Consider the following 19,381-nt stretch of genomic DNA (forward strand, 5'->3'; position numbering starts at 1 on the left):
CTCTGAGATGGTTATAGATGTACAATTATGTAGAACACATTTATAAAAATTAATCATTTTGTAGAAGAAAGTTTAGAAGAAAGTTTTTTTTAAGGTTTTTGCAAGGCAAATGGGGTTAAAGTGGCTTGCCCAAGGCCACACATCTAGGCAATTATTAAGTGTCTGAGGCTGGATTTGAAGTCAGGTACTCCTGACTCCAGGGCTGGTTCTCTATCCACTGTGCCACCTAGCCACCCCTCAAATTTTCCAGTCTTAAATTCATTTTATACCTTTAAAATTATTGAGCCCTTGGAAGGAAAATAGTCAGTCAGTGAAGATTATTGAGCAGAGAGTGGGTTAGGGATATTGGTACAGATTTCAATCCATACCTTTTCATTTTCAGGTTATTTTGTTGATGTTCTCCCAAAGAGCCTCCACAGACGATCTTCCCAACATATCAGAGTCTTCCTCTCAGCCTTTTTACATTTTGGTCCCATAGTCAGACTGTCCACTTATGAATCCTTGCTCTTTCCATATGTCATCCTCAACTCCTTTTCCAATCATACATTTCTTTTATGATGTTACTTAAACCACTTTTTACATACAGAGTATCATGGACATATTCTACAGTCTATTAGCCCTATTCTAAATAGAGCTAATATTTTTATTGTTCGGTGTGACTTCAGAATCACTTTTGACTTCTTAATTTCTGCCTCCAATAGTCACTAAGTCCCACTAATATTTCCTTTATATTTGTCTGTCCCTTATGCTCTGTCTTTTAATTCCAGTAGCAATCTCTGCTGTTTTATGCCCCACAGGATTATATAATTTAGAGCAAAAGGAATTGTAGCCAAGTAGTCTGACCCATATACAAAATGAATCTCCACTGTAAAGTTCTCGACAAATGCTTGTCTAGCTATTGCTTGAAGACTTCTAACAAAGAGGTACCAATAACCTCTTGAAGAAGCTCATTCTACTTTTGAAACTTTAATTTTTAGGAAACTTTCCAAAAGTGGAATGGGCTAGACATTAAGAACAAATTTATTTCTTTGTGACTGTCATACATTGATTCTGGTTTTTGCCCTCTGAGAATTCCATAAATCAATGAATTATGATTATCTGTATCAGTATTGAGGACTTGTGTATCATGATATTAAATAAAGACTTATTGAATTCTATTGAATCAAGTTGATGGGAAGGAGGACAAAAGAGGGTTATCTGTTCACCTCCTCTGAAACCTGATTCATCTTTAGGAACATTACCCTTTGGAGAATCTCTTTCACTGCCTTGAAGGCAAGGGTCAAAATATTCATCCTGGGAATGGAGTCAAAGATGCGTCTTATTTTGCATAACAAAGAAACTAGATGGTTAATTATTCTGTTCTGGGGGTTTGTGGGGAAATAGGCTTTTGTCATAAGTTTGTTATGGGTCAGAATAAGGCAATAAAGCTTTTGGATGCTTTGAGTATGTCTGAAGATTAAGGAAATTCAAATTTTGTGCAAGAGTCTCTTTATTAATAGAGTATTAAAGATGTATTTTTTTTCAAATGTGGGAGAGTCTTCAAAGAGTTTTTGTCTTCACTAAAGAAGATGAGGAAGGATGCAGTCCTGAGACAGGGGCAGGTGAGGCTGTAGGTGATAAATAGAGATGCTGAGAGGAGAAGACATGGGAAGCTTTGAGAATAGACATCATAAAATATTAATCACTGCTGTTCTTAACTAGCTCACAAAGTTCTGGTAGATGAGAAAATATTCCCCTGGGAATCTGAAACTATATTTTTAAATGCATTTGTTTATTCTTTACCTGCCTCACCCTCACCTCAATGTTCATTTTCTTTTAGACTTAATTATTTTCAAGTTTCACTTGCCAAATATGAATTGGAATTTAGTTTTCCCTCATAATTCTAGTTGAATGCTTTCTCTAGTACTTATCAATGAACCCCATCTAGTTCCTCTAAGACTATTTTGGAGTCCAGGGTTCTAGTCTTGAATTTGTCATTCACTAACCACATGACCTTGGGTAAGTCCCTTTATTGCTCTAGGCCTCAATTTCCCTCTCTGTGAAATAAGAGTTTAGACGTAATGCTCTCTCTCAGGTAACCTTCATCTTTAAATCCTATAGATTCCAATAATATTCAAGGCAGGTCAGGTTCTGGGGACCTATTTTTGAATGACCTTTATGTAACCTTAAGCACAAGACCATTGGATGAAGAAGAGAATAGTTATGATTGTTCTAATTCTAATTGCCTGGACACTATCATTGCTATCCTATTCTGTGGTTTGTGTAGAAACAGGCTATTGATTTAAATTTGTTATGGGTTGGAATAAGGCAATAACGCTTTTGAATGCTCTGAGTATGTCTGACAATTAAGGAAATTCAAATTTTGTGCAAGAGTCTCTTTATTTCAGGGATCAAAGTACTTATTTAAATGAATTTCTTGGGTGCAGGAAAAAGATCTGAAATAGAGATTATTTGGTTCTCTCCCCCATGAGAGGAGGGCATGCCTCTTCCCATGTCATATACTTGAATGGCAAGTCAAAGAATACCTCAAAGCCACTGAATTTAGGATGTTGACTTTATAAGTCTTTGAAGAATGGGATTTTTGCATGCATTTTAAGACCATGTGTTTGTGAGTCCAGTGTTAAACAAAATCTCTTTTATAATCTAATTAACTCTTTATAGGAATCAAATCACTGACTAATCAGGAGATTGTATAATATAAATGGAATGCCAGCTTCCTGTACCAACACCCACTTGTGAGAGATATATATTTTAGGGGAAAAGGAACTGTTCAATTTTGAGTCTGTTCTGCTGTCATGGCTGCCAACTTCTATAGAACATCTTGCTCTTTAGGATCCATCAGGAGTAGGAGGCTCTTGGAACCCCAAGCTGCCTCCATGTGTTTTTCTGCAGCTATGGCCCACAACAACCGAGTCCGTGTTGGAACAACCTCTCTGGGTCGACCTAGTCTCTGTGTGCCAAACAGCTGCTGGTCAGCCTGCCCCTTACCTGGGACTCTCAATATCCCTGCCAACATTGGGAACTGTGGGAATTATGGTGAAGGCTTCCTAAATAGTCATGAGAAAGAGACCATGCAGTTCCTGAATGACCGTCTGGCCAACTACCTGGAGAAAGTGCGTCAGCTGGAGCAGGAGAATGCAGAACTGGAGACTAAGATTCAGGAGTGGAGCAAGTGCCACTCTTCCTTTGTGTGCCCAGATTACCAGTCCTACTTCAGGACTGTGGAGGAGCTCCAGCAAAAGGTAATATTTGACATGTGCTTTTAGTTTTCAGGGTCTCAAGATATAGTGTGAAAAAATTTGGCTAAACCATACATTCATCCGTGGAAGAAGATTTTTGTTTCATATAAAATAGAAGGAGATCCTCTAGAATTTTACCTACAGGGCTCTGCATACTCTTTAAGTCAGATGTAAGTTAACTTTAAATACTAAAGTTTTCTTGAAAATTTTGATTGTGTCATGGAAAGAACACAAGGTTTGACTCAAGAAATTGAAGTCGGAGACTGGAAATTGTAGATAAGTCGATTTTAGTTAGACTGAAATGACTTAAAAGTGGAATGCAATACTTCAGGAGATAGAAAGTTCCCATCTAGAGGCCTGAACACACAACTGATTGCATATTTTGTTGAGGAGGGGTTCTTCTTGGGTTTGAACAAGGTAGTCTTTGATTTTTTTGTAACTCTGAAATCCTAGGAACTTTAGGGGATTTATGGATTATGTTAATTCATCTCCATTGACCTAGGGAAATCTCCACAGGGTATGTGCCATTGGCCCAGTTTCAGAAGGCCATTTTGTCTTCTGGGATAGAGAAAAGAAGTATCTTTCAAAATGCTCATTCCCTCTAAACTAAAAAGGTCAAGAGCATATTTTTGATGTGCATAATAAATAAGAATGAAGATGCTTTTTTACTTTAGGATGTAACTTATTTCCAGAGAAAACACAGTATTCCATCTTAGTCTGTTGCACTAGTTGCAAGTTTTTGTTATATCCCAACTCATCTATTACAACTATTCTTTGGGGGGGGGGGAACCAACATCTTTATTTTTTTGTGATGTAAAAGGAAGAAACTATTGTCCCTATTTTTTCTTCTGATCTAAACCAATTTAACACAATTTATTAAATACTTAATATGTATAAAGCTTAAATTGAGGAGGGAGAAAATACAGCATCACAGCTTTAGAGTTGAAAGTTTCCTTAGAGACAAAAGTCCTTCTGCCAAGGATCATTTGGATATTTATGATTCATGGCTCATAAAAAAATGATCAACTTAAAAATTAGCCCACTATCTTTGGTCAAACATTTAATCAATTCATCCCTAAAAAGCTCTCAGATTTATTGAATTTCAAATTTTACTTGCTGTTGCCATGGCAGCATCAGATCAAATGATTTCATGGACCTTATACAACCTGTGGCACCTGTCCCTGCTATGGTCCAGCCCTCTGATTTTATAGATTTTTGAGAAGTTAAGTGATTTACCCGGGTTCACATAGCTAGTAAGTATCTGAAGCAGGATTTGAACTTAGATCTTCTTGATGATAACTTCTGCATTCTAGCTAGCATTCTACTTAGCTGCCAATTGAAATTTTCAGATGATCTAATGCTGAGGGTTTCTGAGATGGTGAGGTAAGGAGAGAGGTGGACAGTTTATGCAAAGACATGGCAGTGGGAGAAGGAGTATCAAGTTTGAGAAACATAATATAGACTTCATCTGTAATGCAGACTGTATTCAGTGGAACAATATGCAGAAAACCTATAATGATCACTTATAGCCAAATTATGACCATTTAAAAAATTCAAGTTGAGAAGTTTATATTTTATTTTTATTTTTATGTTCTTCAATGTTCCTTTTCTCAGAAGCTCCATCATACATATGGCTCAGTCACCAATGCATGATGTAAAGGAAGATATCTTTAACGATTTTCAGTATAATTCAACACATATTGATTAAGCACCTATTGAAGGCAATTCACTGTACTAGTTGCTGGGGATGGGGTTACAATGGGTAACTTTACAAAATGAATTTGTTCCTGTCCCCAAGGAGCTTAGAAGCTTGCATAGCATTTACAGTTATACTAATAAATATAATAGAGGGTAGAATGTGACAAATACTTAGGCCCTATAAAGGATCTGTTCTTCCTTTCTCTATCTCTTTCTTTCTCTTCTTCTTCTTCCTTCTCCTTCTCCTTCTCTCTCCTCCTTCCTCCTCCTCCTCCTCCTCCTTCTCTCTCTCTCTCTCTCTCTCTCTCTCCCAAATCTCTCCTAAGAACAGATCGCTTATAGGATAAAGATCAGATCTGGGAATTCAAAAGTCAGAAGAATTTCACCAGACAAAAATAGAAAAGGGGGCATTTCAGGCGGAGGGAATGTTGTGAATTGAACAACAGCAGCAAGCAGCAGCTCAAATTTGTAAAGTACTTACTGTGTGCTAAGCATTTTATAATCATAATCTCATTTGACCCTTACAACAAACCTGGAAAGTAGGTACTATTATTACCTCCATTTTATAGTTGAGGAATTTGAAGCAAATAGAAGTTAAATGACTCAAGCTACCAAACTGGTAAGTGTCTGAGGCTACATTGAACTCAGATCTTCTTAGTTCCAGGGCTAAGGAAAAGGTAAGAAGAACATAGAAGATGGTAAGGACTTTACTTGGGCTGGTGTGTAGAGTATGTGAAGGGTAGTCATATGAAACAAGTCTGCATAAGTATGCTATAATTCTGGTCACAGTGGGTCAAAGAAAGGAAATAAGCATTTATTAATTACCTTTAATGTGCTAGATATTGTGCTAAGCCCTTTACAAATATCTCATTTGATCTTCAATTGTGGTCATTGAACCCTCTGAGATAGTTGCTATTATTTTCCCCATTTTTACAATTGAGGAAACTGAGTCAGGCAGTAGCTAAGTGACATGCACAGAGTCATACAGCTCTGGTCTGTCTGGGGCTGGATTTAAATTCAGTTCTTTCCTGACTCCCAGGTCCAACACTGCGTCATCTAGCCAGGGCCAAGAATGCCAGGCTAAGAATTGTTGTCTAGCTTAATGAAATGTAAATTCATGGAAGGTAGGGACTGTTTCAGTTTTGTCCTTGTGACCCTATTTTGTAGCCTAGTGCTTGGTGAATAGATAGTGCTTGATAAATGTGTCTTGGTTAATTGATTAATTTTACTTGTTAGGCAATGGGGAGTAATGCAAGATTTTTGAGGTGGGGAGGCTATTTAAGGTTTGAAATTCAATCAATCGATCAATAAATGTTTATTTATTGTCTATTATGTGTCAAACATTGTGCTAGAAGTAGAAATTCCTTTTTTCATTCTAATGAAGGAGTTTGTCAGTCAACAAACATTGATTGAATACTTTGTGCTAAGTAAGTATGTCAGAAGGAAATTAACTTGTGAGTTCAATTCAGTGTTTGTGCCATGGAATTGAATTGTCTATGGGAGAGATTATGCTATGGAACTGTACATGAAACTTATGAAGGAAGACATGAATGCTTCATACCCAAGATTTTAGGAGGTATGGACACAATACAGGACCAATCTTGTCACCTCTCCTTCTCTAGATCCTGTGTATCAAATCTGAGAATACCAGGCTGGTGGTGCAGGTTGACAATGCCAAGCTGGCTGCCGATGACTTCAGAACCAAGTGAGTTGGGCTGGAGGAGGGAGAGGAGGACAGGCAGAAAACTTCATTGTTCTTCTCTGGTCCCAATGGCCAAGAATTTTATTGACTCAGATCTGAACCTAGCATTTACTACAGGAGACAAAGTAACATGACAACCCAAAGGCCTGGGAAGTAGTCAGAGGGTTGCAGGAATCTTAGAGATTCTTCATCGTCCCTCCTCATTTTATAATAGAGGAAACAGATACCAAGAGACATACAACTGGATAGAAACAAGGGATCTGGTCTGTCATTTCTCAGTTCTCTTTATATTCAGGTTGCCTCCCAGTTGGTCAGTAATTTCAAAAGTCAAATGAATAACAATAGGATGACAAAAGTTGCCTTCCCTACCTTTCAAATATATGGACAAGTTAAGAAAAAAGAGTTTCAGCAACCTGACAGAGGTCATATAGAGAGACAATGACAGGAGTGAACAAAACACTGAAGTCAGTGAACCTCAAGTCTAGTCATGGCTGAGTTACCATCTCACAGTTACCTTAGCAGTTACTTTGTCTCTTAGTCTTGGTATCCTCTTCTGTAAAATGAGAACTAGAGAATCTTTGAGTTCCCTTCAACTTCTGATTGTCTTTCATTCTCTAACCTCAGATTAATATTGATCCTCTTGTATGTCACAGAAAATTAAATCTTTCCTAGAGATAAATAAAGTAATTTTCTTTTCAATAGGATGTGACAGAGGGTTGGATTTGGAACCAAAGGACCAAATTTTGGTTTGAATCCTGACTTTGTCACTAATTTCTATGTGAACTTGGGAAAATTACTTAACCTCTCTAGGACTCATTTTCTTCAAATGTAGAATAAGGGAGTTATAGTTGTTCAGTCATTTCAATCTTATCCAACTCTCAGTGATTCCATTTGGGATTTTTTGGTAGAGATACTGGAGTGGTTTGCTATTTTATTCCCCAGCTTATTTTACCAAAAAGGAAACTGAGGCAAACAGAGTCAAAGGTCTTGCCCAGGTTCACATAATTGGTAAGTGTCTGAGGATGATTTTAACTCATGAAGATGAATCTTCCTTATTCCAAGCTCAGTGCTCAATTCACCTAACCCTGAGTTGATCTTGAGCACCTCTAAATTTTCTTCTAACTCTAAACCCATGATCCTTACGATTTATGAATTTATGAATTTTGATTCTCAAAAGAAATCATGGAATCTAGATCTGGAAGGAACCTTAGAAATTTCGCCAAATGAGATGGGAACTAACTTTCAGAGAGATAATAGACTTCTTTTAGGTCATATAGGCAGTAAGGAACAGAGTAGAAACTAAAGTCCAATTCCTTTGCAGATATCATTATTGCCTTTCCCTCTAAAATAGGCATTCTTGACCTTTTCTGAGTCATGGACCCCTTTGACAAGTCTGATGAAGCCCAATGCTACTGAACTTTGTTGCCTGAACTTATAATGGAAGGAAATGCTAAATTTCAGTTAAAGGTTAATGAAAAGATAAAATCTCCCTATCCAAGTTGATAGACCACCTGAAATATATCCATGGACTTCTTGAGAAGTCTGTGGACCCCACATTAAGGACCCCTGCTTTAAATTAGATCATCTCATTAGAGCCTGGGGCTCTCTTGATCCATGTAAGGAGTGAGAAGTGTTGGGGGTCAGTCACTTGGGGTGCTCCTGTACCCTGTTGTACATGTTGATGACAAACTACATAAATAAAACCAAAAATAAAGCTTAAATGGAGAAAACCAGTGAGGCTAAGACAAAAATAATGACTTTCCAGGACCACCTCTGCTATTTTCTAAATATACAAGCTATGAACTTTCTTTTCCACTATGTTGAAAGGTATGAGACTGAGCGGTCTCTCCGTCAGCTGGTGGAGGCTGATATTGGAAGCCTGCGCAGAAACTTAGATGACCTCACTCTGGCTAAATGTGATCTGGAGGCCCAGCTGGAGTCCCTAAAGGAAGAATTGCTGAGCTTCAAAAAGAATCATGAGCAGGTAGGGACACACATCAAACATAGGCCTGAGTTGAGGCTATTGGAAGCTGTTCATTCCCTTTGGGTAGAAAACTTGAGGTTATCTTTCTTTCTTGAAGAAATCATTGAAGGCCAAATAATAATTGCTGGCATATAAATCCCAAGTAAGGCAGTTATATAAATAGTGTTTTAAGGTTTGCTAAGTAATGGGATCAAGTTTTATCCTCCCAATGACTTCTCCCAAAGGAGAGATTTGCTCCTACTAGTCTGTAATCTAGTCAGATTAAATGGGATAGTAATTTTAAAACACTTAGCATGGTCTGGAACGTAGTAAGTCCTAATTGTTTCTAGTAGTTATACAGATGATTTTTTAGGATTCTCTTGGTATACCATCATTTCATCTGCAAAGAGTGAGAGTTTTGTTTCTTTCTTCCCAATTCTGATTCCTTTAATTTCTTTTTCTTCTCTTATTGCTGAAACTAACATTTCTATTATGATATTGAATAGTAGTGGTGATAATAGGCATCCTTGTTTCACCCCTGATCTTATTGGGAATGCCTCTAGCCTATCCCCATTGAGTATAACGCTTGTTGATGGTTTCAGATAGATACTGCTTATTATTCTAAGGAACAATCCATTTATTTATACACACTTTCTAGTATTTTTAGTAGGAATGGATGCTGAATTTTGGCAAAAGCTTTTTCAGCTTCTATTGATAATAATCATGTTTCTGATAAGTTTGTTGTTGATATAATTGAGAATACTAACAGTTTTCCTAATATTGAACCAACTCTGTATTCCTGGGATAAATCCTACTTGGTCATAATGTACTATTCTAGTGATAGGTTGTTGTAGTCATTTTGCTAAGATTTTATTTAAGATTTTTGCATCTATATTAATCAGGGAGACAGGTCTATAATTTTCTTTCTCTGTTTTAGCTCCTCCTGGTTTAGGTATCAGCACTATATTGGTGTCATAGAAAGAGTTAGGCAGAGTTCCGTCTCCACCTATTTTTCCAATTGGAACCAATTATTCCTTAAATGTTTGATAGAATTCACTTGTGAATCCATCTGGCCCTGGAGATTGTTTCTTAGGGAGTTCAATGATGGCTTGTTGAATTTCTTTTTCTGAGATAGGGTTGTTTAGATATTTAATCTCCGCTTCATTTAACCTGGGCAACTTAGATTTTTGTAAATATTCGTCTATTTATTTTTTACCTGGACTTGTGAATTCTCCCATATAGAGAACTTCCAGGATGGATGTAGTCTTCAGTCACACACATGGCAACTCCATTGTAACTTAATAAAGGAATTAGTTGTCTTGGAACTTCACCACATACTAGTCTCTCTGAGCCAGAGGTGGGTCATGAACCTAGATCTTCCTAACTTATATCAAAGCCTGCCCTCTCTCCTCTGTGTTGTGCTGTCTTTTAGTGACATCAATAATAGCTAATAATTCTAAACCCCTCTGTAACATTATAAACTATGCTGGCGTGACCTATCACAGGAGACAAAATAAATGGGCATTGAAGAGGAGTTGAGCTGATGCTTCAGCCCTGGTGACCTTGCTTTTCTGATTCTGGGTTCTCTCTGATTGCTGCTTCCTTGTCTTTGTCTACTTTGTCCTTGCATAGTAACATTGTTCCCATGAACAGTAAAGAGGCTGTTCCTTTTAATGCCAATCTTTGCCAAATCTAATTAATCAATCAATTAATTATTAAGAATGTAATTAATTAATAGTTTAGTTTATGCCTAAAATTGAAAGTTGCTGTACTTAGTATGGTGTGTTGGGATTACCCAAATAGTTCCTAATCAGATTATGGTTTTGGATTGGAAAGTATTTCTGAAGTTTAGTTGGTAGATGATTCACCTCTTCCTCTGTAGGAAACCCATCATTGGCCATGAATTTGATAGCTTTTAAAATTCTCTGAACAGCTTCTTCATATCACGGATGTTGGGCAAGAAGAGCTTTTTGGTACCAAGGAGATTGCTGCCCTCAGTTAGCAAGGGAGGCTTTCCCAAAGAGAATGACCTTTCTTGAACGGAACATTCTGCTTTTCTGTCTCTACAGGAAGTCCACAACCTGCAATGCCAGCTGGGAGACACACTCCGCATTGAGTTGGACACAGCTCCTCCTGTGGATCTCAACCGGGTGCTGGGTGAGATGCGGTGCCAGTATGAGGCCATGGTGGAGACCAACCGGAATGATGTGGAGCAGTGGTTCATTGCTCAGGTGACAGCAGAGGAGCTCAATGTTGGGAGGTAGCTTCTGGCTTCCTGAGGTTAATTGTAACTGTCTGTCCTTGTGTCTCCACTGTGTTTCAGAGTGAAGGCATCAGTCTGCAGGAGATGTCCTGTTCAGAGGAGCTACAGTGCTGTCAATCTGAGCTCTTGGAGTTGAGATGTGCAGCCAATGCTCTGGAAATTGAACGGGAAGCTCAACACAAAATGGTAGGTATTTTAAATTCAGTACATTCCCAGTCCCCTCACCCCCATCTGTCTTGCACTGAATAATTCCCTAACTTAAAGAAAAAACCACTTATCTCTTCAAGTCTCTATCCCCTTTATATTCTCAAAAAATATCTATAGAATGTCTAATTCAATTAGTCAATGCTTCAGGCTAAACCCTGGGGGATTCAATAAAGAAGAAAAAGACAGTGCCTTTCCTCCAGGGGCTTTTGGTCTATTGGAGATCACAAGCAAAGGAATATGTAAGAAGAAGCTATTTATAAGTGCCTGCTAGGAAAAGTTGCTGTGATTGGGACTGAGAAAAAAGAAAGGAAGGAAACCATGTTTGCTTTAAATTATTCTTCTGGAATAATTGATATATTTAGGGCAAATTAAAGCTTGCAAAATGCACCCATTAGCTCATTTGATCAGCAGCTAGTTGGAAGCAGAGCATAGAGTGTTGGGCATGGAGTCAGGAAGTCTTGAATTCAAGACCATTTTTTAGCTGTATGACTTAAACCTTCTGCCTCAAATTTTCTCAATTTTAAAATAGGAACCAGAATAGCACCTATCTCCTAGGGTTGCTGTGAGGCTCAAAGGAAATAATATTTATAAAAGGCTTAGCAAGTACTTAATGCTTGTTCTGTTCCAATTAATCCTCATGTCCAATAGGTATTATAATACCCATTTTACAGAAGACAAAATTGAGATTGAACAAGTTAAGTGTCAGAAGCCAGAATGTAAATTTAGATCTTTCTTTTCCAAGTCCAGAATTTTATATATACCTTACACCATGCTGTCTCTAATGAATGAACACACATACTTTGAAGTCATATTTATTGGCAGGGTGCTATAAAGTATTATCTTAAAAGTCTATGATGAAAGGCAAGTACAGACACAAGGTTCTTCCAACTGAATTACAGAGCAGACATTTATAGAGCATTTCAAGGTCTACAAAACACTTTGCTTACATTTGATCTTATTAATAAGCCTGAGAGAATTGGAAACCAGATTGCTTTAGGATTTAGATCCAGAAAAGACTGCAGATATATCTAAAACAACTTCTTCATTTTAGAGATGAGGAAACTGAGGACCAGAAGTTGAATGACTTGCCCAGGGTCAAACAAGTTGTAGTGCTAAAAGTTGAAATGGAGTCTTCTGACACCAAATACACTGTTCTATTCCACTGTACAATGTTACTTCTTAATCTCCAATGAGTTTGCTAATATTTTGGGATTAGATGGAGGTTAACACAGAAACAGAGTGAGGGAGTAAATTGCTTTTTTTTTTTTTTACTAATTTCTTCCTTCTCCTTTTCTGTGTCTGAGATACTGTCCAAGATTTTGGCTCAATCAAATACCACATTTTTTCTTCTTTTTCTTAATTAGAAATGCAGTGTGTGGTATAGTGGATTGAGTCTGGAACTTGGAGCCAGGAAGAACTGAATTCAAATTCTACCTTTTACATTAACTCCTTATGCATTAAGTCACTTAACCAATCTGAGCTTTCCTTACCTGGGAAATGGGGAGAATCGTGACTATAATACTTGTCTCATGGGATAAAGGGGAATAACATATATGAAGTGAAGCTTGAAAATGCCAATGTTTCATTGTTCCTTCTCATTTCAGAAAGAGTGTTTGGAAAACTCCTTATGTGAGTCAGAGGCTCGCTACAGCACTGAGCTGGGCCAGATGCAGTACCTGATTAGCAATGTGGAAGAGCAGTTGGCAGAGATCCGGGCTGACCTAGAGCGGCAGAATGGTGAATACCAGGTGCTCCTGGACACCAAAGCCCGGCTGGAGTGTGAGATCTCCACCTACCGAAATCTGTTGGAGAGTGAAGACTGCAAGTAAGTGTGGAGAGAGTAACTGGTCTGGAAACAACACCTGTGTGAAAAATTGTGGGACTTATTCTCATTGTAAGAATACTATCTCCAGGAAGGGATTACTGAAGTCATTTACCCACCTGGATATTTTTAAAATGAGGAAGTGGGACCTAGAAGTATTATATTACTAGTCCAAGGTCACACATACCATGTAGCAGAACTGGAATTTGAATCCAGGCTCAGCTAATTCAAATTTCAGCATTTTTTTTTTTTTTTTAGCTTTTTACAAGGCAAATGGGGTTAAGTGGCTTTGCCCAAGGCCACACGGCTAGGTAATTATTAAATGTCTGAGACCGGATTTGAACCCAGGTACTCCTGACTCCAGGGCCGGTGCTTTATCCACTACGCCACCTAGCCACCCCCAATTTCAGCATTTTTAAAAAATTTTGTCACCACTTTTTACTTCCAGTGGTAGATTTAAAACTTTCTCCTCCTGTTGCTGACTGACTGGAAAAGAAATTGTGATTCTCACAGGCAAATTGAAATATTATGAATTAGAGCTTGTCAGCATTATTTGGCTTTTGATAAAACTTTTGGTAAAATTTGGTAAAATTTATACTTTGTTGTAACAACAATAAAAACAAAAATGATAAATAGCAATAATTGTGCCTAATATTTCTGTACTGCTTTAAAGAAACTCTTTAAAAATTTTTTAAGGTTTTTTTTTTTTTTTTTTTTGCAAGGCAATGGGGTTAAGTGGCTTGCCCAAGGCCACACAGCTAGATAATTATTAAGTGTCTGAGGCGGCATTTGAACTCAGGTACTCCTGACTCCAGGGCTGGTGTTCTATCCACTGCGCCACCTAGCTGCCAAATATAACAGGTTTTTTTTTTTTTTTAGATTTTTGCAAGGTAAATGGGGTTAAGTGGCTTGCCCAAGGCCACACAGCTAGGTAATTATTAAGTGTCTGAGATTTGAACCCAGGTACTCTTGACTCCAAGGGCGGTGCTTTATCCACTGCGCCACCTAGCTGCCCCTAACAGTTTAAAAAAATTTTTTTTTACAACTGTTATTTCATTTTATGCTTCTAGTAATCCTGAGAAAGAGAGCAGGTATTATGTCTATTTCCTCATTTTCCTTACATGTGAGATGGACATAATACCTGTGCTATCTCTAGGGGTTGCTAGAAGTATAAAATGAAATAATGCTCCAGTCCCATCCTCTCCCACTAGATTGAAACTCTCTTTCTCTTTCATTCTTTCCCTCTCTGCTTCGCTCTCTCCCTCTCTCCCTCCCTCCCTCCCTCCCTCCCTCCCTTCCTTCCTTCCTTCCTTCCTTCCTTCCTTCCTTCCTTCCTTCCTTCCTTCCTTCCTTCCTTCCTTCCTTCCTTCTTTTGTTCCTTCCTTCTGCTTTTGACTCTATCTCTTTTTCTCTATTGCTCTTTGGTTTTGTCTCTGTTTTCTTTCTCTGTCTCTATCTCTATGACTCTGTCTCTATCTCTGTGTTTTTGTCCCTCTCCGTCTCTCTCTTCCCATTTTATTTTCCTACTAGATACAGGTTGGGAGTCAAGACACTTGGGTTCTAATCTCTTCCACTTTATAAGACCTTGGGCAAGTCATTTCCTTCCTCTTTGCTTCAGTTCCTTCCTCTGAAAAATGAGGAGATGGATTAACTGATTTTTAAGATTTCTCTTAGGATTTCTAAATGTTTTAACCTTCCATTTGTTTTGCCACTAAATATCTAAAATCCTCCTACAGGCTTCCCTGCAACCCATGTGCTAACCCAGTGTCCTGTGTCCCTTGTCCACCTCCTGCTGCCTGCACATCCTGCAAACCTTGCCTTCCCAGTACTCCACGATCAATCTGTGGTCCCTGCTCATCATCTTGATGCTGAGAGTCTGACCGGCCAGCATACTGCCCTATGGAAAAAATTTTCATCTCCTAAGGTCTTTTCCCATGGATCAGTAAAAAAAAACCACTTTATTTCTTCTGACTTATGGAACCTCTAAGATACCAGCTTCTCATCAACCAGAATAAGTAGACACACTTGACTTCTGTTCTAAAATGTGGAATATTCTCTTCCTTAGTATGGGATACCTTCTTTCCAGGCTATGTTTATATGTATGCTTACTTTCAGGGTATATCCAGTCTCATATTTTCTATCTTTTGCTTTTTCCTTGTTTTCTGTGATATAATCAAAACTATTTATTGGTTAATAAACTTCTTTTTCATAGCATAATTACATTAGTCTTCACTGACCTTCAGTAATTTACAACTCTATGAGCCTATAAGGTACCATTTGGGGATTGGTGGTTTTTCCCATTGAAGTTGGGTGTTTATTTGTAGTAGAGCACCACAATCTAGGTGTCAAAGTCTGTCATCAGTGAACAGGAGAAAGATGTGGGGCCATGGTAAAACATTATACAGAGGGAATACATTTCCCCCTAGAACTTAACTAAGATGAATCCTTGCAGAAAAGATTTCAGATCAGGGCATTAAAAATACAAACTCAAGATTATCATAGCAATGAAGCTATGATGGGAGACATACCCTTCAGGAAAAATAGACATCATTATTTAGTAATATTCAACTGTCCATGACATCCAATTGGGGTTTTCTTGGCAAAGATATTGGAATAGTTTGCCATTTCTTTCTCCAGTTCACTTTGTAGATACAGAAACCGAGGCTAGCAGGGTTAAGTGACTTGCCTACAGTCACATAATAAGTTTCTGAGGCTAGATTTGAACTCGGGAGGGTGAGACTTACTGACTCCAGGCCTGGCATTCTATCCACTGTGCTACCAACTGTCATTTGTCTCGGTAAGTAGAAAAATGGCAATGGGTATCCATGGCAAAGATACAAATTTAAACTTGATTTAAGGAGAATGTTCTTTACAATTGAAGTGATTCAAAAGTCCAAAAGTCCAAAGGAAATCTTCAGGATGATAGTTCCTCCTTGCTTGATATGTTTAAACAAAGGTTTGTCATATGTTTTAGAGGAGATCCTTGTGGAGGATAGATTGCAGCTCTGAAATTCAGCAATTTTGTAAACTAGTCTCTGCTAGCCTGCCATATCCACTAGACCCACCTAATTCTACTTGCATGGAATATTCCTCAGATTTTTCCAATGACTACCCTGCTCTTTCATGCCATACATTAAAACAGGTGAGTGAGAAGTCTATAAAGCTTCTATGTTATTCAGTTCTTCTTGCTCTATGATCATAATTGTGTTTGAAACTATGGTTTTCAAGAGGTGAATGGTACTGAAAAATACCCCTTGAAGTTCCTTCCTTTTGTTCACCATTGCTTTTTGTGTCTTCTAAATCACAGTATCTTGCTTAGAAATTCCCATCCTTGTGGGATTCTGATTTATTGAATATTTTCCAACCACTGTGGCTATAGATGAACACACAAAATCATAGAGCAGTGCCCATTGGGAAATTTTAAGTGGTAATCCAGTTTTTTCTTTCCAGTTTCAGGAAAAGACTTCCCCAAATCCTAATTTTTTCCTGGTCAATGGACATAGGACATAACTGATTTGGGAGTCTTTTGGACAAGTCTTTCCCAAAGACTTGCCCAAAGACTCGTTGGTCCCTTGAGAAAGCTATGGCAGGGTCCTTTATCTTTCCACTTGCTGGGCTTTTGCTTAGTTTACCAATCTCAGGTGTTTGGAACAACAATGACACATCCCTGAAGCTTCCACTAAGAATGAACAATTGCAAATAGTCTTAATTTAGCATCCAACTAAAACACTCCTCCTCCTTTGTACTTAAATAACTCCTTTCATCTGAGTTCAAAGCTTTTATCCAGAGGAACCTACTTATCCTTCCAGCATCATGACAGAGCTGTTAGGTAAACATGATTATTCTCAATTGAGGGAGAGAGTGAGTCAATGGAAGAATAAAGAAATTCCTGTGTTGTTTTAAAATGAGTCAGTATAAGGGAAGTGACTGACTGTATTTCTCCAGGTCAAATACAAAACTCCTACTACAGTTAAAAAAACAAATACAATATGCCCCCTCCCCTCCCCCAACATATAAACTGGAGATTTGATGATATAATTTGGGAAGTGGATTAGAAGAAAGGTCTAGCATAAACCTAAGGGATAAAATGCATGGATTTCCTTGGCATCAAAACACTTTGAAGAACATCTCTATGGGATTTGGCATGCATGTTTACTTACTGCCATGGATTTTCACAGTCTTATAGAAAGAATCTGAGAAACTGTTAGTCCAATACCCTCATTTTATGGAGAAGGAAACATAGGCCCATAAGGGGGAGGGACTTGTCCAGAGTCAGAAACATTCATAGGGTCTGAGAACTAGGGAAGGTAATGGGAATCATAGCCTTAGAATTAGAAAGGATTAGAGAAATCTAGACCATATGCTTCATTTTATAGAGCAGGAAACTGAGCCCAAGGAAGCATGGCAAGTGAATGGTACAGCCCAGACTGAAGTTGCAAAATTGCCAGCAAGCAGCATATAAATTCTTTGTTGCTCAAAATCTTCCTAGTGAGAAAATGGGGACATAACCACTTTAGTATCCTGATTCTAGTTAACAGCCCAAGTTTCTTCACCTCTTTCATGTCATGGACCCTTTGGAAGTCTGGTGAAGCAATGAATCCCTTCTCAGAATAATGTTTTTAAATGTATTATATATGACATAGGATTACAAAGAAACCAATAATATGGAAATAAAGATATATATATATATATATATATATATATATATATATATATATATACATATCTTTCCTATCCTAGTTCATGGTTCCTCTGAAATCTATTTATAGACTCCTTGTAAATCCATGTACCTCATACTAAAAAGCCCTGCTCTAAAGAGAGGTACAGATTTTTTTTCTTTAAATGAAAGAAGAGGGACTTTTGTAGTTGTATAGTAAAAAAGAATATGGTGACTGAAGATTCAATATTCACTAATGGGAACTCAGAGCTCTGTTGTCAATAACTAAGAAATTACAGAATCACAGTCTGGTTGGAAGGGACCTCATAGATCATCAAATTTAACCCTTCATAGGACAATTTATTTAAAAAGTGGTCATTTAGTTTTTGCTTGAATGCTTCTGAGAAGACCTCTGATAAGGAGGGACCCACTACCTCTTTTTTTGTAAGGCAATGGGGTTAAATGACTTGCCCAAGGTCACAGAGTTAAGTAATTATTAAGTGTATGAGACTGGATTTGAAATCAAGTTCTTCTGTCTCCAGGGCTGGTGCTCTAACCACTTCACTACCTATCTGCCCCAACTCACTACCTCTTGTGTTAGACATTTCCATTTGTGGGCAGCTGTAATTATTGAATTTGCCAAAAAGTAAACAAATAAACAAACAAACTAACCCAAGATACAAGCCATGTACAATGCTGGTGTTCTATGGTCCCTGTGATCATTAAGAATTAGAAATAACTAAACAACTAAACAAATTATTTAAAAGGTTTTTCTCATACCAGTCTCAAATCTACCTTTATGCTACATTCGCTGATACTGGTTTTATTTTCTGTGGCCAAGCAAGGCAAGTCTGGTCCTTTTATACATGAAAATTCTTTAAAATTCCTGAATAATACTATCATGTCCTTCTCTGAGCCTTCTCAGAATTTTCCAGGATCAACATTCTCAGTTCCTTCCACCATCCTCATATACCGCGATGCTATCTTTACTCAAATAAGATAGTATTTGTTAAAAAAAAACTGCTTAGCATAGTGCCTGGCAGATAAATGTTATATTAATAAATAATGAATTTATATAATGTCTGTTATTATATACATTTTCTTCCTTTCCTTCACTTCGTTTTATTAGATTGTGAGCTTCCTAAGGACAGGGACTATTGTTTGCCCTTTTTTTTTTTTTGTATCTCAGTGCTGAACAGGGTACCTGATACTGAGCAAAGTGCTTGATAAATGATTGTCAACCAAATGATCACTTGTTATCCTCTGTATACTCTCTTAGTATATAGCTAGTATGTGAGTGGCTGAAGATGATAACTTCACCCCTTATTTCTGCTGGTTAAACATATTCAAAATGGGGGAAGAAAGGAAGAAGAGTAGAAGAAAAAAAGAATTCAGTGAAATGACAAATATTATTCCACCTTTTACCTATTCTTAGATTCTGGGATTTTTAAAGGGAAATTTCACAGGGATAAAGATTTCTAAGATTTTAATTTAAAAGTACCAGTAAGTTACATAATCCTTCCTTGGTCTTAGTTTTCTCTTCTTTAAAATGATATTCTAGAAAGTCTCTAAGTATATCTTTAAGTCTACTACTAAAATCCTATGATTTTGAGTTAAAAATGTTTTCCCAGTACTTTATCATCATTCCCACCACCATCAATCACAACAACCACCACCACAACTACCATCATTATCACCTCTAGCTTCATCATCATCATTATCATCACCATAATCATCATAATCACCATTATGGCAGCAGGCATTTGTTTAGCATTTGCAATGTATTTTATATACATTGACTAATTTGATGCATATGGAGATGATTCTACA

General features: G+C 37.6%; 1 protein-coding gene across 1 annotated transcript; it reads left to right on the plus strand.

Moving 5' to 3' along the window:
* Nucleotides 1-2,894: 2,894 nt before the first annotated feature.
* Nucleotides 2,895-14,760, plus strand: LOC141512045 (keratin, type I cuticular Ha8-like). The gene is made up of 7 exons (XM_074220955.1): nucleotides 2,895-3,242; nucleotides 6,560-6,642; nucleotides 8,467-8,623; nucleotides 10,672-10,833; nucleotides 10,926-11,051; nucleotides 12,677-12,897; nucleotides 14,631-14,760. The coding sequence occupies exons 1-7, from the start codon at nucleotides 2,895-2,897 to the stop codon at nucleotides 14,758-14,760; spliced, it is 1,227 nt and encodes a 408-aa protein (XP_074077056.1).
* Nucleotides 14,761-19,381: the final 4,621 nt, after the last annotated feature.

Source organism: Macrotis lagotis, chromosome 2 (assembly GCF_037893015.1).
Source record: "Macrotis lagotis isolate mMagLag1 chromosome 2, bilby.v1.9.chrom.fasta, whole genome shotgun sequence".
Lineage (NCBI taxonomy): Eukaryota > Metazoa > Chordata > Mammalia > Peramelemorphia > Peramelidae > Macrotis > Macrotis lagotis.

What these genes read in the sequence shown, in the direction of transcription:
- LOC141512045 (XM_074220955.1), top strand. Translation starts at nt 2,895, where the DNA reads ATGGCCCACAACAACCGAGTCCGTGTTGGAACAACCTCTCTGGGTCGA. An exon ending in GGGAAGCTCAACACAAAATG is followed by an intron (nt 11,052 to 12,676) that starts GTAGGTATTTTA and finishes TTCTCATTTCAG; the next exon opens with AAAGAGTGTTTGGAAAACTC. An exon ending in TTGGAGAGTGAAGACTGCAA is followed by an intron (nt 12,898 to 14,630) that starts GTAAGTGTGGAG and finishes ATCCTCCTACAG; the next exon opens with GCTTCCCTGCAACCCATGTG.